Source organism: Brassica napus, chromosome A9, assembly GCF_020379485.1.
Source record: "Brassica napus cultivar Da-Ae chromosome A9, Da-Ae, whole genome shotgun sequence".
Lineage (NCBI taxonomy): Eukaryota > Viridiplantae > Streptophyta > Magnoliopsida > Brassicales > Brassicaceae > Brassica > Brassica napus.
Genome location: NC_063442.1, coordinates 31,912,217 through 31,936,133, shown reverse-complemented (window position 1 = coordinate 31,936,133; position 23,917 = coordinate 31,912,217). Strand labels below are relative to the sequence as shown.

Genomic DNA, 23,917 nt, shown 5'->3' with positions numbered 1-23,917 from the left:
AATTTTTAGTTTTTCTTGGGCAACCAAGTAACAATAAACTATTACCATTATTGTGTAATATCTAAAAGAAAGACATGTCAGTGATCCAGATCAAGATCATAATATCAATCAACATCACTTCTTCCCAAAGATTCCATCTTAAAGCCGTTGATTTACAAAACAAAAGACAACCATTTTCATCTTCTTATACTTCTTCTATGTACAGATTGTTGTCAAAGAAGTAATTACTATCGAAAATTACTATGTTAAAAACCTCTGAAACAAGCTTTCCATTTCTTTTAGCTCAATCAGGGTTACAAAGAAACCGGTAACAAAACCGAAATCAACATCAAACCAAAAAAAAAAAGATTTACAATTTTTTTCTTTCTTTCACCCAAATGTTTCAACTTTGACAAAATTTACCATCCATCTGATTCTGAACGGCTTTAACAGCAGCCACTCTTGCAGCCGTTGCAGCTTTATTAGCTGCAGCCACGGCTCGACTCACTTGTTCATCTACTCGTTTCCGGTTCACTGCCTTCTTAGCCGTTTCTCTAGCAGCCTGAACCGCTCTGCAAACCGGCTCGCTCGTAGGGTGTAGAGAAGTTACAAGACTCCCTGAATCCCACTCACCAGATTTAGCATCACCGGATCTAAACGAGTAAGCACCATACCCTTGCTTACGACCTTCATGCCACGCCCCTTCATAACAATGCCCATTAGCAAAACGATACACACCAAACCCATGAATCTTGTCTCCAAAATACTCTCCGGCATAACAATCTCCATTTCTACAAAATATTTTTTTTTAAAAACAAAATTAATATTTTTAATAATCAAAATTTCAACAATTAAAATCACAAAATAATTTATTTACCTGATTTGATTAAAAAAAAATTATTTACCTGAAATGGTAAGATCCAAGGCCATGCTTGACACCAAATCTTGATTCACCAACATAAGAGCTACCATCAGCACAAGACTGAACACCAAACCCATGGCTTTGACCATTTAGCCACTCACCAGCGTAGCAATCACCAGTGTAGAATCTATAAACTCCATAACCATGTCTAAGACCTTGCCTATACTGACCTTTGTATCTACTCCCTCTAGCCCAGCTCTCGATCCCATGACCATCGTATCTCCCATCGACCCAATCACCTTCGTACCTCCCTCTCACGAAGTAGTAGTACACACCACTGCCATTACACTTCCCTTTGTGAAACTCCCCTTCGTAGAAATCTCCATTGCTGTAGAACTGCACGCCTTCTTTAACTAACCGCTTGGTTTTCTTCTCCGGTTTGGTATCGGAATCGCCGATGTACCACTGTACCGGTTTAGACCGGTTCTTCCTCTGAAAGCCTAAGCTCTTTGTGGTTTCGTCGCAGATTTGTTTGACTGCGAGTACGGTTCGGTTGAGACGCGCGATGTTCTTGGAGGCGAAGAAGAGAGCGACGGCGACGAAGATCAGAGCTAAGAGGAGGTTCTCGGAGGTGAGAAGCTCCTCGGTTTGGGAAAACACGACGAAGAAGAAGAAAGACGAGAGGCTTAGGAACGAGAGAGACACCATGGTGAAGGCTAGACCCGGATTGATCCGGTTAATTCCGGTTCGAGGACTTGACCCGAATGGTTTAGGCGGTTTTCTCCTCTGTTTCTCTTCTTTCTCTCCGGCTTCAAGATCTTGTCTCTGGTGAGGGACTTCGGTTAAATCGCCGTTTAAGCTGAGAAAATATGATCGCACCGTCGACGATGACCGGAGCAGCGATGACTGCGTCCTCGTCAGCTTCGCCTGTCCTTCCATCTCCTCCAAAACTCGAAACACAATTTTATAAAAAAGCGAAACCTTAATCGTCCGGTCACAACCGCGGTTCTTGATATCTCCGGCAATACACTAACCACCGCGTCGCCGTCGTAACAAGCATCACGAACGAGAGAGAGATAGAAGATCACTATACAGTGATTTTTGTGCTGTCCTCGTTTATCAATTTTCCGGTGCCGGAGAAATTTAACGGCGAAGCTCACTGTGTTTTTAACGAGAGAGAGAGGAGAGGAGAGTGGAAGAGAACAGGTTTGGTCTTATTTTAAAAGAGAGAGATATGAGGTTAGATTTATTGTGAGCCGTTGGATGAACATCCGACGGTTGATTTACCTTGAGGTTAAAGACAGCCGTTGGATGAAAGGAAGAGAGGCTCCCCTGTCATGACGGGAATATATTGGTCGACGGATCCAAACATGAACGGTTTTTTAGCTTTACTGTTGCAAAGCTGGCACGTGCCACTACACACACTGTTCACAGATTCATACTACTATAAAAAGTTTCTTTCTTTTCTCTCTTTTTTTTTTGGCTCTTAAGTAATTATATTTTAAATAGATTGATTTGCAGAAAGTGTTACAAACAAAGACTGATTTGCAGAAAAAGTTTCTGCTTTTCTGCAAACTTTCTATTTTCCAAAATAGAACTAATTTGACAAAACAAAATTTGATTTGGACATCCGATGAATTTTACAATTTTTGGTTTTTTTCCAGACTGTATATTTCTTCTATACTGCTTTCAATTTTGTTTGAGGTTAAAAAATACAAAGTACAACGTATTGAATACAAAATATATTGTAACGGTTTCATTTTTAGTATATTTTTATTCCAATATATGATTATCCCACTATATAAAAGGGACTATTTTTAAGCTTCCTAAAGCTAGCCACATGCTCAAAATAATCAGGGCCAATCAAATTGCCACGTCACTGCCAGATTAGGCTTCAAATTAAAATCACGATCGGGCTTCCTGTGCGCTAACTCATTCTCCGACTCCGTATTTTTGTTTTGCGCCATCAGCCGAAGTGAAGCCAAACTCAGATAATTCACTTTCACCCAGCCCAGCCCATTAATCCCATCAATCTGATAATTCACTTTATCCCAGCCCAGCCCATTAACCCTAATCTACGTATTGTTGAGACTCAAGCCAAAGCGCACACAGCTTTCTCATCCTCTGAATAACCTAATCGCCGTCTCCCCCATTTACCTTTCTCTCATGACGACCCATCTCGAAGCCCATTCCCGAGCCACTCTCTCATAAGCATAATCCCGTGTTCTAAACATCCCGTGTTAAATTTTTTAAAACACTCATATCTTAGAAATAGTTTAGAAAATATCTTTATATAAATATTTTTTTCTTGAATAATATTTAATTATAATTTTTTGTATCTTTTTAACTTTTATAATAAAATTATTGTTTTCAGATAGCTATAAAATATAAATAAGAATTATCTTATTTTAAATTTTTTTGATAATTTTATTATATTATTTTAAAATCATTTATTTAATATTAATATAACATATAAATTTTATATGATTAAAATAAAATTCGTTTTTAATTATATATAAAATTCATTAAGGGTATTCTTTTAATTAACACATTAGCGAATCAGTTAGAAATTAATAATAAATCAATAACCTATCTAAAAGTCTAAAACCTAATAAAATATGACAAATAAGAAAAACTAACTAAATTTTAATATAAAATAGAAATTTAATATTACTAATAAAAAATTCATTTTAATATATATATATATATAATATTAATTAAGGGTATTTTTAAATTAATAAATTAGTGACTTAGCTAAAAATAAATAATAAATCAATGATTTAGCGAAAACCTAATAAAAACATGACAAATAAGTAAATTTACTAAAATTATGGATAATATAAAATATAATTGATTCTTTAATACAAAATTAAAATAAGAGTTTTGTTAAATAAAACATAAGTTTGCCGTATCGGTCTAACAAAAAAAACAATCATTAATAGTGTCGTAGTAATTATGTTTTTCCCATTAGCGAATAAAATTGAAGCATAGTGTTGGAGGATAACTCAACGTGTAGACAAGATTATGGAGATTGACATGGGAGTTGAGGTAACAGACACAACTGTTCTTTCGCAAAGAAACGCTCCTGCTAGACATCCTGGATAAATGAAAGAGACATATCTTGACTTGACTTTGTGTTAATGGATGGTGACTTTCCAATGCTGTTTGGAGTAAGGACCGATATACACGCACCAAATCACCACTGTAAGCGGAAGCTGAAGGTTTGCTATGGGCAATGCAAGTGATACTGAAGTTTAGACACAGAGAGATGGTCTTTCAATCGACTGTGAACAACTGGTTATGCTTATTCAAAAGGAGAAAGATTGGCCTGTGTTGGACTCGGAGCTCAACGAAATACATGCTGTATCTAAAGAATTTTCTGAACTTTCTATTGCTTATATTCCTAGAGCTTTAAAATTACGTATGAATAGCCTAGCAAAAGGTGTCCGATCACGCGCATCTCAATCAGCTTTTGTAAACCCTTTTGCACCAAGTTGGCTAGCCCCACAAGCTAGCATGAGGATGTCAAAAAAGAGAATAAAGTTAAAAGTGAAACTAAATATCTCAATGAACAAATTTATCAGAAGTCCATATTTATGTGGATGTCTATATAGGACAAACAATTTTTTTAGACAATTATAGAATATAGTCACGAAAATCAATCCTAATATATATAATTTAAAAAAACCATCAAAATTTTCAATATTACACCAAATAAGAATATAAAGACCAACTATATTCTATTTATGTATAATGTATTGTGGTAAGATTCAAAAAAATTAACTTACTTTACAGTAAGCAAAAACTAGATTTTTAATTCCAAATTTACAATAAAAACATAACATTTTATAAAACTAAACAATTGACATAATAGTACAAAAATATGAAGAAAAAAAACAAAATACTATCCGCGCGTAGCGCGGACAAGGACCTAGTCTCTTTAAAGATGTCTATAATAAATCATACATAATCACATGAAATTTTAGCTTAATCAAGACTAATTTGAAGTGGGGAAAACAATGCACTTTAGGGGGTGTAATTGTCTAAAAAGAATTTTGAAAATCAATTTTTATTTTATTTTTCTAAATTTTTCTAAATATTTATTTATTTTATATATTTAATAAATAATTAAATAAATAAAATTATAAATGATGATATAATTGTCATTTACTCATTTATGAAAGTCTAATTTGGTCACTTTGACATTCAGGTGCTGTTTAGAGATGAGAAATTAAAACGAAGTGATTTAGATAATTTTCCCTTAATCATACATAAAGCCAGCTGTATGGTTTATGTTTTGAGTTGGTTTAATAATTTAGAAATAACGTATAATTTCAAAAGTTTAAATTTTGAATATTTTGGTTGAACTTGGTGTTAGGTTCACTTTACAACAACAGATATACGACCAAATTAGTATGACTTAATTTGGATTAGGAACAAAAAAAAATTGGTTTCAAATTAAATAAAGTTTTCTTCCGGTTAAAATAAATTAGATCAAATGAATTTATGCACATAAACTTTTTCATAATCAACATACACCACGTCACCAACAATATGGCAGCTCTAGTATTCAGGCATGTACGATGATGTATTATCAACTTGTATGTATTAAGTTATTAACATTCAACAACGTCGATGAATTCAGTTTATTTTCGGTAAGAAATCTGGTGAGTGGTCTGACAGCAGGATGGTTGAAATCGAGTAATTACAATATGCACACGAAAATGTTTTTCTTTTTGTCAAAAGAAATATTAGTAGCGAAGAAAATAAAGAAATAGTAGTTGGATCAGATCAAGTTACTGTGTGAGCAAACATTTCTTACCAACATCCCGTTTGGTGTTAGGAAGTGTATAAATGAATAAACTTTGATTGTTCTGTAAATAAATAAATGAAAAATAACTATATAACCGAAACATAGAGGCGTACTTATCAAAATTATCTTAGAAATAGTTTAGAAAATATCTTTATATAAATATTTTTTTCTTGAATAATATTTAATTATAATTTTTTGTATCTTTTTAACTTTTATAATAAAATTATTGTTTTCAGATAGCTATAAAATATAAATAAGAATTATCTTATTTTAAATTTTTTTGATAATTTTATTATATTATTTTAAAATCATTTATTTAATATTAATATAACATATAAATTTTATATGATTAAAATAAAATTCGTTTTTAATTATATATAAAATTCATTAAGGGTATTCTTTTAATTAACACATTAGCGAATCAGTTAGAAATTAATAATAAATCAATAACCTATCTAAAAGTCTAAAACCTAATAAAATATGACAAATAAGAAAAACTAACTAAATTTTAATATAAAATAGAAATTTAATATTACTAATAAAAAATTCATTTTAATATATATATATATAATATTAATTAAGGGTATTTTTAAATTAATAAATTAGTGACTTAGCTAAAAATAAATAATAAATCAATGATTTAGCGAAAACCTAATAAAAACATGACAAATAAGTAAATTTACTAAAATTATGGATAATATAAAATATAATTGATTCTTTAATACAAAATTAAAATAAGAGTTTTGTTAAATAAAACATAAGTTTGCCGTATCGGTCTAACAAAAAAAACAATCATTAATAGTGTCGTAGTAATTATGTTTTTCCCATTAGCGAATAAAATTGAAGCATAGTGTTGGAGGATAACTCAACGTGTAGACAAGATTATGGAGATTGACATGGGAGTTGAGGTAACAGACACAACTGTTCTTTCGCAAAGAAACGCTCCTGCTAGACATCCTGGATAAATGAAAGAGACATATCTTGACTTGACTTTGTGTTAATGGATGGTGACTTTCCAATGCTGTTTGGAGTAAGGACCGATATACACGCACCAAATCACCACTGTAAGCGGAAGCTGAAGGTTTGCTATGGGCAATGCAAGTGATACTGAAGTTTAGACACAGAGAGATGGTCTTTCAATCGACTGTGAACAACTGGTTATGCTTATTCAAAAGGAGAAAGATTGGCCTGTGTTGGACTCGGAGCTCAACGAAATACATGCTGTATCTAAAGAATTTTCTGAACTTTCTATTGCTTATATTCCTAGAGCTTTAAAATTACGTATGAATAGCCTAGCAAAAGGTGTCCGATCACGCGCATCTCAATCAGCTTTTGTAAACCCTTTTGCACCAAGTTGGCTAGCCCCACAAGCTAGCATGAGGATGTCAAAAAAGAGAATAAAGTTAAAAGTGAAACTAAATATCTCAATGAACAAATTTATCAGAAGTCCATATTTATGTGGATGTCTATATAGGACAAACAATTTTTTTAGACAATTATAGAATATAGTCACGAAAATCAATCCTAATATATATAATTTAAAAAAACCATCAAAATTTTCAATATTACACCAAATAAGAATATAAAGACCAACTATATTCTATTTATGTATAATGTATTGTGGTAAGATTCAAAAAAATTAACTTACTTTACAGTAAGCAAAAACTAGATTTTTAATTCCAAATTTACAATAAAAACATAACATTTTATAAAACTAAACAATTGACATAATAGTACAAAAATATGAAGAAAAAAAACAAAATACTATCCGCGCGTAGCGCGGACAAGGACCTAGTCTCTTTAAAGATGTCTATAATAAATCATACATAATCACATGAAATTTTAGCTTAATCAAGACTAATTTGAAGTGGGGAAAACAATGCACTTTAGGGGGTGTAATTGTCTAAAAAGAATTTTGAAAATCAATTTTTATTTTATTTTTCTAAATTTTTCTAAATATTTATTTATTTTATATATTTAATAAATAATTAAATAAATAAAATTATAAATGATGATATAATTGTCATTTACTCATTTATGAAAGTCTAATTTGGTCACTTTGACATTCAGGTGCTGTTTAGAGATGAGAAATTAAAACGAAGTGATTTAGATAATTTTCCCTTAATCATACATAAAGCCAGCTGTATGGTTTATGTTTTGAGTTGGTTTAATAATTTAGAAATAACGTATAATTTCAAAAGTTTAAATTTTGAATATTTTGGTTGAACTTGGTGTTAGGTTCACTTTACAACAACAGATATACGACCAAATTAGTATGACTTAATTTGGATTAGGAACAAAAAAAAATTGGTTTCAAATTAAATAAAGTTTTCTTCCGGTTAAAATAAATTAGATCAAATGAATTTATGCACATAAACTTTTTCATAATCAACATACACCACGTCACCAACAATATGGCAGCTCTAGTATTCAGGCATGTACGATGATGTATTATCAACTTGTATGTATTAAGTTATTAACATTCAACAACGTCGATGAATTCAGTTTATTTTCGGTAAGAAATCTGGTGAGTGGTCTGACAGCAGGATGGTTGAAATCGAGTAATTACAATATGCACACGAAAATGTTTTTCTTTTTGTCAAAAGAAATATTAGTAGCGAAGAAAATAAAGAAATAGTAGTTGGATCAGATCAAGTTACTGTGTGAGCAAACATTTCTTACCAACATCCCGTTTGGTGTTAGGAAGTGTATAAATGAATAAACTTTGATTGTTCTGTAAATAAATAAATGAAAAATAACTATATAACCGAAACATAGAGGCGTACTTATCAAAATTACACAACAATATATAGGATAGTTGTCATGATATTATCTCCATTTGATATCTTCGTATAAATCTATGAATGCGTACTACGTTTCTTTGATTAAACGATGACTACTTATTGCTAACGACATTTGGATTAAAAATGGATTCAAACAGTATATTATCATGTAAAACCAACGTCTATTTCAACGAGATCTAAAGTCAAAACTCTGTGTATTCACGTTCATGTAACTTTCGGCTCCGGTAAGGACAATTAGAATAAAGACATGCATGCATACAGTTATTTTGCTAGAAATTATCACACTTTTTTTTTGTTTGGTCTAAATTTATTATCACACATTTAAAAGCTCATAGTTTGTATTTTGTTTGTTTCTTACTTGTCAAATGTTACTCTCTTGTATATCAAACTGAAACTCACAAGCATTACAAATGTAGATTTGTATATGCAAAACCGATCACACGAGTTTTTGTTGCCGGACCACAATTTTGAAACGAAAACCAATTGCCATTATTTTTAGTGTGGTAATTAATTGATTTTAAATATGGAGTTTGGTCTGCATGTAAAGTAATATGAAGGCCATCTATTTTGAATCAGTGAATCCTTGTGGTAAGATATTCGATTTTCATCTTTTAAATTTTGGACTAAATCCATCGTTCTTTTTTGGTAACTTAATTTCAAAAGTATTGATTTTTCTTTTAAAAAGTTTTAACTTTCAAAGTTCGCTTTTGGTCTTAATGAAAAAAAAATAACAAAAGAGCACCGGCGTAAGCAAACGTTTCATTACTTACACATGACAAAGGCTTTTTGGATACACATGCTAAAGTTGATCAGAGAACATGACTTCGTGTATATCTTATATATTAAAAGAGAAGTCATGATTTTTTTCATGTGTGATTTTTTTTTTTAATTTGGACCATCACTTAGAAATTTTATTAAATGTATTTTATTAAGACTAATAATACATAGAATTTTTAAAATACTTTTATCATAATATCTTTTGATATCCTTTTTATTTTAAATATAAATATATTTATTTTAAAAATCTAACAAATCTGTTTTAAAAGATCTTTACAGGATCTTCATTTTCAAAATTATATTTAAATATTTTTCACTAATTTCGAAATTAGTTTGAAATATTATTATACATTAATAAATTCAGTAATCGTTTATAAAATAAAAAATAAAAAAATCTGTAATATTTTATATATTATATAACAATAATCAATCATATTAAAAGAAAATTATTATATTGAGCTAAGTATAATAAAACTGTATTAAATTTATAAATTTTATTTTCATAAGTATAAAAAATTTATGTTCAAAAATAAAATCTAATATGTTGGTAAGATGGATTAAGCAAAATATATAATACATGTATAAAAATTAACATGTATTTCTTTATAATATAAAATCTTTGTAACTACTTTAATCATAATATATTTTCATTTTAAATTCTAATAAATCTGTGTAAAATTATTTTAACAATAATTTAATGTATTTTAAGTTATCGTTTATAAAATAAAAAATAAATAAATTATATCCTATTTTATCCACTTTATGTCATGATCATGTTAAAATACAATTATTATACTTAAATAAATATGATAAAAGTATATTCAATTGATAAATTTATAAATTTTATTTTCATAAATATAAATTATTTATTTTAAAAATATAATATGATGATAGAACGGCTTAAAATTAACAAACCTTATAATACATGTCTAAAAAGTAACATATTTTAGACTTTTGTATATACAATAATATATTATCTAAATTGAATAAACTTAAAAAAATATTAGTAAAAAAAATACAGCTTTGAAACACGGGTCAGAATTTAGCATAAATTAAATACAAAATATTTTCAAATATGTTTTTTCATGAATATATTAATTTGCTTAATAACTAAATGCAAATACAATAAGATAAATATATAATAAGAAGTAAAAATACATACGGTTTTAATCAAATGATTGATTATAACATGTAAAATATAATATTATTATATTTGAAATAGTTATATAAACATTTAAGTATATGATTAATGTTAAAAAAATATACCACTAATGTTTAAAAATAATAATTTATGTATAAAAAAAGTAAAAACAAACATCCGCGCGGTTGCGCGGATCAAAATCTAGTTTATAAATTATAATAGATCATCAAAATTATCAATTTCCTTGTACTGTTGTAGAAGTTAACATTATTGCTTGATATTTTGTGTGTAAGAGATCCCTATTACGTACACGAGTGATACAAAAATCATGCAATGCAATATTCTCAGAAAGTAGTTTCCACGATTATAGCATTGCAGACTTGTAAGTGCTGCCGATAATGTTGTCGGCACTGAAGAGAACGTCGCCGATTTATTAGTGAACAAATTATCTAAATGATACTCCATCCGGGTGTATTCAACTGAGACTTTAGGTGATTTGTGTTATAATGATAAATCCATTGTTATTAAAACATGAATTTTAAAAACTCATTTAAAATCCAGTGTTATTGAACTTGATATTTTATAAAGTACTCTGAAATCCACTGTTATTAAAAGTATTTTAAGTTGTGAAATTATAAAGTTTTCAAGTGATTTTAGAGTGTTTGGGTGGAGTTTCTTATTTATAAAAATTAAAACTCAAATCCCATAGTTTTAGGTGATATTCTAGAGTGGTTTAACAAAAATCATTTTATTCTCTGCAATTCCTTAAAATCATCTAAAACCTTATTAAAAATCAAATCATCTCAAATTTTAGATTGAATACACCCCTAAGTGTTGTTTTAAGAAAAAATATTATTTCATTTTAATTGATATTTTCAAGTTTCCATGTAAAAATGCAATTTTATGTTTTTGACTATTTGTATTTTGCAGTATGATTTTTTATTGGTTGAATTTATCTGTACTTATTGTTGTTTTTATACAAACGTGAAAGATTAAATAAAATTTTGTAATTTCTTAATTGTTGTGAAAAAACTTTAAAAAATCCAGTTATTTTGATACAGAGGAAATATTATTTTCTTAAAAATGTTACGTGGGTTTAGTCGATGATAAATTACGTGGATATGATAAATAAATCAATAATAGCCAATTATGGTGGTTTTAGGATTTATCCGGTTAAAAGCTGGGATAAAAAAAATCTATTACAAAATCTATCATTATTGGCCTCAATATACCCCTTTTAAATTATATATAAGAAAAATCCAAATCTACAGATTTCGAATATCAATTCGGATTATTCAGTTAGAAAAAGCGTTACTTTTCTTATAAAATATAAGTTGCATGTACAAGCAGATTATTAGAGATTTAATCATGGATAGATGATATCAAGCACAATCATTCTGAATGTCTTTTCTTCCGTTGCTTTTATAGGCGAATGACATAGTTATCCTCCATCGATCTCATTCTTACCTACTATGACAGAAAACAAACATATTTAGGGCTTGCACGTTATACCATATATTAATTCAGTGGTTTTTGTTTTCTGTTACTTTAACAACTACGACACACTGGCAAATCAGCATTTTATACAAATAACTTTTGACAAATTATATTCGGTTTGCAGCAAATCGTAATAGAAACATTTCAAAACCTAAAGAAGATGTAAATATTTTTGCATAGGCCTAGCTTATATATAGTATATAGCATCCATCATGAAAGACGTAAAAGATAGAAAGGCAATGTTAGTTGATCTTTTTACTTTTCTCTCTCGATAATAAGCAGTGCCGGCCCTGGGGTAAAGCTGGTAAAACACCAGCTTTAGGCGCCATAAAATATATAGAAATTTAGGGGCAGTCGTTTGTTAAAAGTTATATGTGGTCTAGTGGCTATTAGCGACTTCATAAGTCATAACTATGTTTTGCCCTGGGTTCGAAACCTACATGTCACATTTTGTTAATATGTTTTGTGTATATATGCGCCAAGTTATTTTTTGCTTTAGGCATCCACACATGACGGGCCGGGCCTGATAATAAGCATAAGTTGAAATCGAAAAGACATACAAGATTACTTGTTTCAGTGTCTAATCAAAATGATTGCAGCATATACTCACGAGGTGGTTAGTTTTGGAAAATCCACTATCAATATCAAATGTTCACTCAATACAATCTCTCTTACACTAGTGTCTCGCCAGCTTCTGTAGGTAAAACAGCGATCAAAATTCTACTTAACTTTTTAAATGTGCTGCTCAACTACCTGCAATATATGCAATATTGATGATGGATAAGAATTTTCCGATAAAGTTCTTTCCGAAACATTTGGATCGACAGACGGTCCAGCATGTACGACATCCGCGATAGACAAACTCTTTCCATCACCACAACAAACAGCTCTACTTACAATACTCTAAAACTTCTGATGAGCTTCGCATCCTAATCGGCAAAAAAAATGCATAGTTTGAAATTCAAAGACTTAAGTGTATAAGCTTTTGAACCTTAATCAATAGACTACGATGTTCTGACGAATCTAGGTAAAGGATTATGGATGCACTTGCCCCCATAATAATTTTAAATTTTTTAGTATATTTCTTAACAAATTTGATGTATACACCTACGATCATACGTAAGTATACACTTTAATTTGTGCACCCACTGAAAATAATCTTTGGATTCGCCCTTGCGTGCTTCCACAAAATACGGGTACATAAGCTTCTTTTACATTATCAGAAACATTTTAGTAAGATTAGTCACTAATCTGAACTTTCATCGCAAACTTCCATTCGTTAACATTTTAGTAAGATTACTCCCTTAACGACTCTATCACCAACTTGCAAACAGCTTCAATGTAGAAAGTGACTTTAATTTAGATGAATTCTAATTCGAAGCCCAATGTTTTGATTTGAGGGCCATAAACCGCAACAAATGAGATAGGAAGGAGGCCATACTAGTTACATTCGAACGAAGAACCAAAGCATCATCGATAAAAGCTGATAGCAAAAGTACTAATAACAATTTTTTTAAATATTTTAAATAATAATTAAATAATTTAAATTTATAAAAGATACTTAACTCTTCTAACTCATTTATAAATATTTAAAAATTATTTATAAAATATTTATAGAAGTTTATAAATACAATCCTATCCCTAAATACTAAATATTAAACAATAATGACTAAATTCTAAATTCAAATATTATGATTTTTGAAAATTAGTAATCAACTTGAGATATTCTAAATAATTTATCATAATTGAAATAGGCAAGGTAAATTAATGGTCATCTACATTTTAGAACAATGTTTTTTTTAAAAAATAGTTTGAAGGTTAAGTTTTGTTGCGGTTGATTTCTCTTTTGGACTATGATTGAGTCTGAGTCCTATATATATATATATATATATGTGTGATTGGACCTTGATTTGTATTTGGAATGGTTAATGTTAATGAATGGAAGTTTAATTGTTTTTCAAAAATGATTTCTTTTTAGGTTACTTTCACGTCTGTAATTAAAATGTTTTCTTTTGTTATGAATAACAGAATAAACAATAACTAATTGTTGTCTAATCCTACATTTCAGGAAGATAATTGATTAATTTTTCATGTCATTTTTTAGTCTGTGGAAGTTGTAAAACCAACCAACCACTACACAACGAGCTGTATGATTCCGGTTAACAGAATAATGTGACCCAATTAAGTCACTCTCGGGTTTTACCCGACCCGACTTAGATTTATCACACGAAGCTTGACTTTTTTTTTTTGTTTTTGGCCCTTTCGTTCGAGTTTCTCTCCAAGTCGAATCAATCGAGAAAAGGTACTTTGCTCCATCTTCGTTCTTTTTAATCGGATGTATTTGATTTTGTTTCTCGTGTTCTTGGGTAATTGGTGTTTGTTCATCTTCCGAGAAACTAAATGTTGATTGCTTGCGAGCTAGCTACTATAATGGCTGATTCGTTAGAAAGTTGGAAACTTTTTCAATAATCCTCGCAATTCGCTTTAGTTTCACTCTTTAGGGGACATATTTGTATTGTGCCAAAGATGAAAGCTTTCTTTAGTTTTATTTGTGAAATAGTGCTTTTTTTGAGTGTGTCTTATCTGACTTATGTCAGGTGATAATCTCTTGTAAGATGGGAGCTCAAGGCAGTGAGAAGCACCTCGAGGAGTGCACCGTCTCCAAGTGAGTTTCTTACTTACAGCTACTATAAAGTTTGATTGTTTGTTAATAATCATTAGGACGAGAGAGATGAATCATAGCTTTTTCATTTAGTTATGCAACACACTCTAGTTTTGTTCACTTGTTTATGCCACTATTGCTTAAACCACCACATTTTTGTATCTACATTGATCAAGCATCTTCTTGTATATCACAGTCTGGTTGTTGTTCTTGAAGTTGAAACATCCCAAAGTACTAAAAAGTCTGATTGTTTGCTAGTGTCATTAGAAAGAGAGAAAGGAACACAGTTTCAGTATTTGATTCTTGTGATTTAGAAATCATTGAGTCGTTAGTTATATAGTCCACTCTAGTCTTGGTCATACTACCATTGCTTAAACACACGACATTACTGTACTACATTCGATCATCTTCTTGTATATCAGAGTGTGGTGGTTGTTGTTCTTGAAGTTGAAACATACACAAAGTTTATATAATTGTTTTTTTAATGCAGTGCACTAGGGACATGGGTGTTCTCAGTGGTAGGCGCATTGGTTGCTATCCCGGTAGGAATAAAACGCAAGTCTCTAGGTCCACTCGTGTTCTTCGGCACAACCGGAACCATGCTCGACATCATCATTGGCGTAACTCAGTGCGAGAGAGAACACGCGGAACACCAAAAGAAGTTGCTCCAAGACTCTCAGAACGCCGAGACAAACAACAACGCAGACACCGATTCCATTTCCTAAAATCTTCTTCTTACAGCTCCTTTTTGCAGTAAGCAAGACTTTTGTTGTCAGATTTGTTATGATCAAAACTTGTTTCAGAACAAAGAAGAAAGCTTTTTGATGATTCTGCCAAAATGAAATAATAAAAAAAAAGACAACGCCAGACTCCTAAAAACCAAAGAAAGAAAGAAAAAAACATAAAGAGAGAGACTCTAATACATCAATGATCTGAGTAAACGACGACGTGGGATGGGTGGAATAGACTCACACTCATGCGAGAACGAACCAGCGAAGATAAGCCGAGAAAGACAAGGAGATGGACAAGCAGATGATCCCGAGCCCCAACCTTAGGTCTGCGTCTGGTTGCACTCTTCTAATCCGCTCCAACACCGCCGGCACTTGAACGATTCCGATCATCACAGTCAGAAAACATAGATGAGCTAACAGGTTGAACTCCTTCGCCCAGTAGACTGCCACGTGCTCCTCCTTCGTTTCCTTAAGGTCCAGACCAAAGCGTCGCTTGCAGTATCTTGTGAAAATGTCGAGCAAGACTGCTACGTAGAAACGGTCGGTTACTCGGCGCATCTCGTCATGTATCTCAAGAACTCCTCCATCCATTTGGTCTTTTTGAGAAAAGGAAACTTAAAGATCCGTTAAAGAGAGGGGGTTTTATCAGCAGAGCATGAAGGGTTTATCTAACCTAACCATGGTTAAACAGCTAGCTAATTAAGTACAATGGTTCACAATAACCAATTTGGCATTTTCCTTAACGGCGTAAGTTAGTTAGACTAGTAAGAGCTAACAACCAGAGACTACTTTCGTGACCGTGAATGGTTCTGTGAGACAACGGTTATATATATATTCCTTGGTTCATTACTTCATTTATTAGTTGTTGACCGCCAGTTTGTGGTCTCATGATAACATGTTACATAAAATCCTCTCAACTATATTACAACGGAAACGAGATATGTAGACGCTCTTGCCGCACTGCATTAAGACGCTCTTGCCTTATCGCACTTTGCAGTAAAAAAAAGGTGATAAACATAACATATATGGGGTTTGTTAACATATTGCCATGGTTTAAATTTTAACCGTACTCTAATTAACGGCATAAGTTGGGCAAGTTTCAAACTTTCAAAGCGAGTGGCTGATGAGGGACGAACGACGGATTGGTTACGGTGAAATTTGTTTTGTTTTATGAATAAAAAATATTAACATGGTTTAGTAATATTGAGATTTTATATAATGACTGCACATCACAAAAGTTCTTGACGTTCATCCATTGGTACCGATCGAATCTTGCTTGCAGAGAGAAAGAATTAATATAAACGGGAGAGAATGAGTTTGTTGGAGTTTCGTAGTACGTTAAAGAGTGAGCGTGGCTACGTGGATTTATCTAACCTAGCCTTGGTTAAATTTAACGGTGCGTCATGGTTTATAATAGCTGTAACTGCTTGGATAAAGTTTCAAAGCGAGAGGTGTCACCTGGCCAGGCTGGACGTAAGGACAGAAAGAGCGCTTGGACGCTGTAGAAATGGTTTTATTAAATACCGGAACCCGAAATCGATCATTTGGTTAAACAAATTGTTTACCGGGTTGAAAACAAATTGTGCCTTACTGGGAACCTTCTCCAGTTTATCCTTTACGTAATTTTTAAATTTCAAGTCATTCTTTTATTGGTCCATTACCATTACCAATATATCATAATCTATTATTTCAATAACAAGTACGTTTCATTCATCATAGTCATTGTTCAAAAAGTTTATACTTACTTTCCATATCTAAAATACATTTATTTAGGACATAATACAACGATCCAAGTCCCCAAAATTGATTATTTCCAGAAATATAATAAATAATATATGGCTGAAGCTTTTAAAGTACAGAGACATTGCAAAAAAATTTCATCGCAAGAAGGTAGGTGATGGTAATCAAACATCTTTCTGGTTTGACTCCTGGTCCTCACTAAGATGTCTATTTGATCTCACGGGGGCCCGAGGTTGTATTGACATGGGTATCCGCTTGACTGCGACTGTCTCTTCGGCTCTGCAACGACGCCGGCGCAATCATCGCAGTGAGATTTTCAACATTATTGAGGCTGTTATGGAGCAGCAGAGGAGTAATCTAACAAATACGGCTGACTACTCTATCTGGAAGAGTTCTTCTGATACATACAAGTCTGTCTTTACTACAAAAAATACATGGAATCTACTCCATCAGGAAGGAACCACAGTTGAATGGTGCAAAGGTCTCTTCAAACATCATACCCCAAAGTTCGCATTCTTCACATGGCTTGCTCTACACAACCGGCTCTCAACAGGAGACCGTATGCTTCAGTGGAATGCAGGAGTTAGCTCGGCATGTATCTTCTGTAACCAGTTTGAAACTAGGGATCATATATTTTTCTCTTGCACTTACTCGGCTGCTGTCTGGTCTCAGCTGATGAGAGGTTTGCTGCGTACTCGATACACAACAATATGGACAGAAGTGTTGGAGCTCACGCTTGACAACAGTCTTGGTATGATCACCACCTTTCTTACACGATATGTGTTTCAGATCACCATACATATTCTATGGCGTGAGAGAAACGATAGACGGCACGGGGCAACTCCGATCTCAGTTCAAGCATTAGTAAAGATGCTAGACAGGCAAATCAGGAACAAATGTTTATCTTTCAGGCAGCTGGGGGACTTTACTTATGCTGCAAGCTTAAGCGATTGGTTTGCCACACGTTAACAATGGAGCTGTTTTTTTAGAATCTTTTTCGTCATAAGAATTATGTAGCACTTGATGCAAACAATGTGTATTTTTCTTTTTGAGTAAATTTAACATATATTCAAAAAAGAAAAATTGATTATTTCTGAAAAAATCGTTAGAAGCGTAGGCTTAATATAAATATTAGTCACTCACCCTATGTGTTGAACTGTTAGTTCCATCATAAACAAAAAATTTCTCTATTTTTTTAATGCAACAAAAAGGGAAATACCTCATCTTAACAACAATATCACAGAGTGTGATTCACACTAGTGCTATTTTGTACTGGCAATCGTCAAAAAAAAAAAGTTTATTCAAGATTGGTTCAAGTGTTTCCATTTAGAAAATATATATGTATGGTTTAGCAATAATATTATATATACAACTGTTACCAATTCACCTAGACCTCATGCTCCTGGTTCAGTTTATAACTTATATGCTATGGAGTCATATAATCAAGTCAGATAAATGGTTCACTGCCTTTACTCCTTACAACGAGGCCTCTTAACGCAAATTTGATACTTGAACCAATATTTTATTTACCAAGGACGGATATAAACCTTGTAAGTAGTACTCCAAAATCAATTTGTTATTAATCAAATCATGTTCAACCAAAGAAATAAAAAGAAAGTGCCAAGAAACAAAGAAAAGCGTAAAAAAGAGAGTTTGTGCTGTTTGTAATCTTCGACGATGACCACATTAAACGACGTAGTTCCATAGAGAAAAGCTTCTCCAGATGACGTAGAAAAGTACTCACACTCAGCGAAGACAGGCGGAGAAATCGAGCGAGATCAAGAGCAAGATAGAACCGAGCACAAGGTTGACATCACACGACTCTCTTGTCCTCCGCAGCTGTTCCAGCACCACCGGCGTTACAGTGATTCTGAAGATGACCATCATAAAAAACATACGAGCTAACGTGTTGGACCCCGATGCACAAGCCAACGAAACGCCTCCCCTTGCAGTGTTTGGATCTGGTGAGAGGTCGAAACCAGACTCTCCTTCGTTGTAGATTGTGTAAAGGCCGAGCACGGTTGCAACGAGTTGACGAGGGATCAAACGACGAAGCTCTTGACGTTCTTCCATTGGTATCGAATCTTGCAGAGAGAAAACAAGAAAAAGGATGATAGTCAACAGAACGTTATATAGAGTGTGTGTGGGTTCCTTTCTTTTTAACTTCTTGGGTTTATCTAACCAAACCATGGTTAAATTTGACCGTGATCCATGGTTTATAATGACCGTAAAGATGGTGACGAACGACAGGACAAATTAACAGTCTGCTTTATGAAATACCGGTTCACTGCTGAACCGGGAAAACACTTGTTCGCCTCATTCATATCTGTTTTAATTTGTAAAAAATATCCTAACAGACATGCATGCTGAAAATCTTATATATTAAAACAGAAGTCATGACTTCTTTTCATGTGTGATTTTTTTAATTTGGACCATTCTTAAAAAATATCATATTTTACATAAGTTCATTATTATATCTTTTAATATCTTTATCATTTTATTTGAAATACAAATGAATATATTTAAAATGTTCCAACAAATTTTTTTTAAAATCTTCTTAGAATCTTTTTAAATTTACTTTCAAAATTAGTTAGTTTTAATTTAAATTATCATAAAATATAATTAGAAATTAAAATTGAATATAGTTTTCTTAATAAACGAAAATTTAAATAAAATAAAATTAATTAATTTCACAAATACATTTACTAATAATTTTTAAAGATTTTGTTAGAAATAAATATTTATTTTAATTTTAATTTTTTCAAATTTGTTTTCTAATAAAATAAAAATCATGATTTTTTCATAGTGATATTTTTATTTGGACCATCATTTAAATTTTATATTAAATTTATATCACTAATGCTAATATACATAATATTTTTAACTACTTTAATCATAATACCTTTTATATCTTTTAATTTCTTTAAAAAAACAATAAAATTCTAACAAATCTCTTGAAAAGATTATAATAAGATCTTAATTGTCATAAATTGAATATTAATATTTTCAACTAATTTTGTAATTAGTAATGAAATGTTACTAAAAGAATAAAATTATATCCTATTTTATCAATTTTATAATAATATCTATCATTTTAAAATAAAAATGTTATATTGAAGAAAATATGATAAAATTATTTTAAATTAATAAGTTAACATATTTTATTTTCATAAATATAAAATATTTATGCTAAAAATATAATATGTTGGTAGAACGAGTTAATATTAGTAAACTCTATAATACATGTATAAAAATTAAACTTCTCTTAAACCTTTTAATATACAGTAATTTATTATATAAAATTAATAAACATTAAAAAATTACTAAAAAAATATAGCGATTTGAATTATGAATCATTATTATAATAAATTAAATACAAAATTATTTTCATATATGTTGTTTCGTGTATTAAAAAATTTAGTTTAGTAATCAAACGCACATTCAATAAGATAGATATATAATAAGCAACATATATATGTGATGATTTTAATTTACAGCATGAAAACTATAAAATTATTATATTTAGCATAATTATACAAACATTTAAATATGTGAGTAACATTAAAAATATATAATAATTATGTAAAACAAATATCTATATATATAAATGTGAAAATATATACCCGCACGGTTGTGCGGGTGGAAATCTAGTTAACATTTTATTTCAGCAACAAATAGATATGTTTGGTAAGACATAATTATTCAATACATGAACAGACATGCATGCTGAAAATAATGAAATTGTTATCTTCACTTATACTGACCATACTGGTCAAAAACCGGCATTCCATTCATAGAAGGCGAAGATCCACCACCACCACCGGATCCATCTTCACCCGATCCGTTTTGGTAGTACCGACCCCCACCCATAACCATAGACTGATCCAACGTACCGTAACCATAACGACCAGGGTGTGGTGGGCCTTGAGGTGGGCCGTGAAAACCAAAACCATTTCCTCCAAAGGCCGGTTTAAACGACGATGACTCACCTCTAAGCGAACACCCACGATCAGTCTCGAACTCACGGTACCGGTTAATGAACAAGTTGAGTGGTCCAACGTAGTCATCAAACCCAAGCTTGCTCATAGCCCAAAGGATGTCTTCAGCAGTTATGGTCTTGCGTTGCTCACGTTGGCAACGCTCGTTAGCTTCACCGGTCACGAAGCTGATGTACTCTGAGACGCATTCTTGGATCGTTTCTTTGGCGTCATCAGAGATTTTGGCGTGCGGCGGTAAGGTCCGACGCATGATCCTTATGACGTTAGCGATTGGCATGTATTGGTCTTGTTCACGAGCCATGCATGGTTGTTGCTTCTGCACGATACTCTTGTTCTTGTCGTCGCAGGCAATGAGGTTGCCGGTCGCTGCCGGGATTGAGTTATCTTGATGGTCCATGTTCAATCCTGTTTCATAAATAATTTTAAGTTGAAATAAAAATAAGAAGCAAAAAAAGGCAAAGAAAATTAAAGTTTTTTTTTCAAATAGTAAAAAGCAAGGACTAATAAGTGCATCTCCAATCCTCCTCTTTATTTTTCACTCCAAAATAGAGTTTAAAATAAAAATACTGCAAAAGTACTCAATTTCCCATTTTATAATAGAGTGGAACATAAATTTACTTCAAATATAGAGCAATTTTTTTTTTATGTTTATCATTCTATTTTTTATTTTAAAATAAAATTTTATTGGAGCAAATTCCGACTTTAATATAGAGTTACTCCAATGGTTTATTTTATTTTTTTTTCTAAAATAGAGTAACTCTATAATAGAGTTGGATGTTGCTCTAATGGTACTTTATTTTAGAGTGAAAAATAGAGTGATGAATAAAAAATAAAAAAACTATTCTATATACAGAGTAAAAAATAGGTTTACAATATTATAAAATAGAAAATAGAGTACCATTAGAGTATTTTTACTTTAAACTTTATTTTAGACGAGAAAATAAAGTGGGGGTTGGAGATGTAGTAACAAGTAAAAACACACGCTAGTGAGAGACCAATAAAATAAAACTGTTCAAACTGTTGTGTTAGGTTCATATTTATAGAATGAAAATTAAAGTCAAAAGGATCTTTGCTCTTCTCGAAATAAAGTCATATGAAGGTTCCCAATGGTTTTTTTTTTTTTGAAAAACACAAGAATACAGTTAATGACGGTGGTTTTGACACCCCACCCCCCCAAAAAAATAAGTTAACGCCGGTGGTAAAATCTAAAAGCAGTGAGTTTGTAGAATGAATTGACATATAGTTGAATGACTTAATTTGAGTATGTATATCTGTTAACTAACGGAGTTCAAGTGTATTTAGAATTTATTTTATTTTATTTTTGGCTAAAAAGAGTATTTAGATTTGCATAGGATATTTCCAAATAAAGGTGGAGAAACGAGACTTTCGTTTTGAAACGAAAAGAAAAACAAAAACTCAGACGTTACAGCAAACAAACTAATAAATAAAAGATTGTAAGAAATTTAAATTTCCTTTTAATATAAACTTCGATTATGAGTGACTCTTTATTTCTAAGAAGGCGAAATCAAAATCTGGTAAATAGGAAAAAAGTGAAACTCAAAACATTCCTTGTGCATGCACCGGTACATTTAAAGGACACATATATATGATCCGCCATTGAAGGATGTTAAAAATACATAGCATGAAATATCGGAATATGAAACATTGGTTCATGCTCGGATGTATATATGAATACGCAAGTCGATTAGACATATACATATATCAAATTCATTCATGCATGCATATATATAAGCATCTTCCTCATACTTATAACAAATTCTAATTATTTTTAAGACCAAAATCTCTATTATATCAAGAAGACATAACCATCTCTACTTCTTTCTTGTAAAGAGAGAAAAATCTCAAAAGACATGCATGCACGTACATATATAAATAGGCATTTCTTATTTGATTATTACCAGAGTTGGAGTTGGGTAGTTGATAGTGAGATAGAGGAACTCCACGTTCCATTGACTCTCTGCCAAGTCTTTTTTTGGGGTTCTTTAGAAAAATTTATTTGAATGATTTGTTGAATGCAGTGAGAGGTTGATGGCTTAATGGTTTTATAGAGAGATGATACAAATGGCGAAGGAGGCGGTTCTTACGAGGTCTCTATATCTCTCTATCGCCCATTGGCTGATTTTATTGGTTAGGGGCCAGTCAAACTAACCCCACTGCTCTTCTCTCATTGGTTTTTAATTTAACTTATCACCAAAGTTAAGAGTGTTTAGAAATAAATTAAAAGAAAAAGATTATGAGGCTCAGTTCTAATAGTTGTTTACATACTTTCTAATACATTCATAATCAATAGGCATGGCCAATTGGATATCCAAAAAAAATTGTATAACTAATATGTTTCATAGGATATTTCGGTAGAAGAAAAAATGACCTGTTTGCATCCATGGTTGACAAAATCAAGCAAAAAGCAGTCAGTTGGTCTTCAAAATATCTATCAAGCGCGGAAAAAAGTACAATGCTAACTAGTGTGCTAACCTCAATGCCTTTGCATTCCATGTCATGCTTCAAACTACCCCAATCCCTATGCTCGAGCATCCAATCTACAATCCAACACTTCTGGTGGGACTCTGAACCTGACAAACACAAAATGGTGTGGATATCTTCGGAAAAAATGACAAGACCGAAAAGAAACGGGGGCCTTGGATTCAAAGATATTACCTCTTTCAATGATTCTTTGCTTGCAAAGTTGGGATGGCGCATCTTGAAAAAACCCATCGTCACTCCTAGCTCAATGTTTACTAGGTAAATACTGCCACTGAGAACCTTTCCTAACCTGCAAGACCACTACTACGGCATCACACGGCTGGAGAAGTGTCATGATAGGCAGAGACGTTCTGCTCAAGCAACTTGGCTGGATGATAGGTACTGGTGAAGAGATCAACATCTGGGATGACC

At 31.7% G+C, this 23,917-nt stretch overlaps 5 protein-coding genes across 5 annotated transcripts; 2 read left to right on the top strand and 3 right to left on the bottom strand.

The window, feature by feature from the left end:
• Positions 1–250: 250 nt before the first annotated feature.
• LOC106397777 (radial spoke head 10 homolog B) lies at positions 251–2,051 on the bottom strand. Its single transcript, XM_013838403.3, has 2 exons — positions 885–2,051; positions 251–770 (listed from the first exon to the last, which is right to left on the bottom strand). Exons 1-2 carry the CDS (start codon positions 1,778–1,780, stop codon positions 383–385), a joined length of 1,284 nt encoding a protein of 427 aa, XP_013693857.2. The 5' UTR covers positions 1,781–2,051; the 3' UTR covers positions 251–382.
• Positions 2,052–14,014: 11,963 nt separating this feature from the next.
• Positions 14,015–15,363, top strand: BNAANNG04120D. The gene is made up of 3 exons (XM_022691033.2): positions 14,015–14,175; positions 14,471–14,538; positions 15,026–15,363. Exons 2-3 carry the CDS (start codon positions 14,489–14,491, stop codon positions 15,258–15,260), a joined length of 285 nt encoding a protein of 94 aa, XP_022546754.1. The 5' UTR covers positions 14,015–14,175; positions 14,471–14,488; the 3' UTR covers positions 15,261–15,363.
• A 146-nt stretch (positions 15,364–15,509) lies between these two features.
• Positions 15,510–15,857, bottom strand: BNAANNG04130D. Its single transcript, XM_013895774.1, has one exon. It carries the CDS (start codon positions 15,855–15,857, stop codon positions 15,510–15,512), a length of 348 nt encoding a protein of 115 aa, XP_013751228.1.
• A 1,392-nt stretch (positions 15,858–17,249) lies between these two features.
• LOC106453535 lies at positions 17,250–17,975 on the top strand. The gene has a single exon (XM_013895775.1). It carries the CDS (start codon positions 17,250–17,252, stop codon positions 17,973–17,975), a length of 726 nt encoding a protein of 241 aa, XP_013751229.1.
• A 2,583-nt stretch (positions 17,976–20,558) lies between these two features.
• On the bottom strand, positions 20,559–23,178 carry LOC106454772 (nuclear transcription factor Y subunit B-9). Its single transcript, XM_013896879.3, has 2 exons — positions 22,924–23,178; positions 20,559–21,409 (listed from the first exon to the last, which is right to left on the bottom strand). The coding sequence occupies exons 1-2, from the start codon at positions 22,973–22,975 to the stop codon at positions 20,757–20,759; spliced, it is 705 nt and encodes a 234-aa protein (XP_013752333.1). The 5' UTR covers positions 22,976–23,178; the 3' UTR covers positions 20,559–20,756.
• Positions 23,179–23,917: the final 739 nt, after the last annotated feature.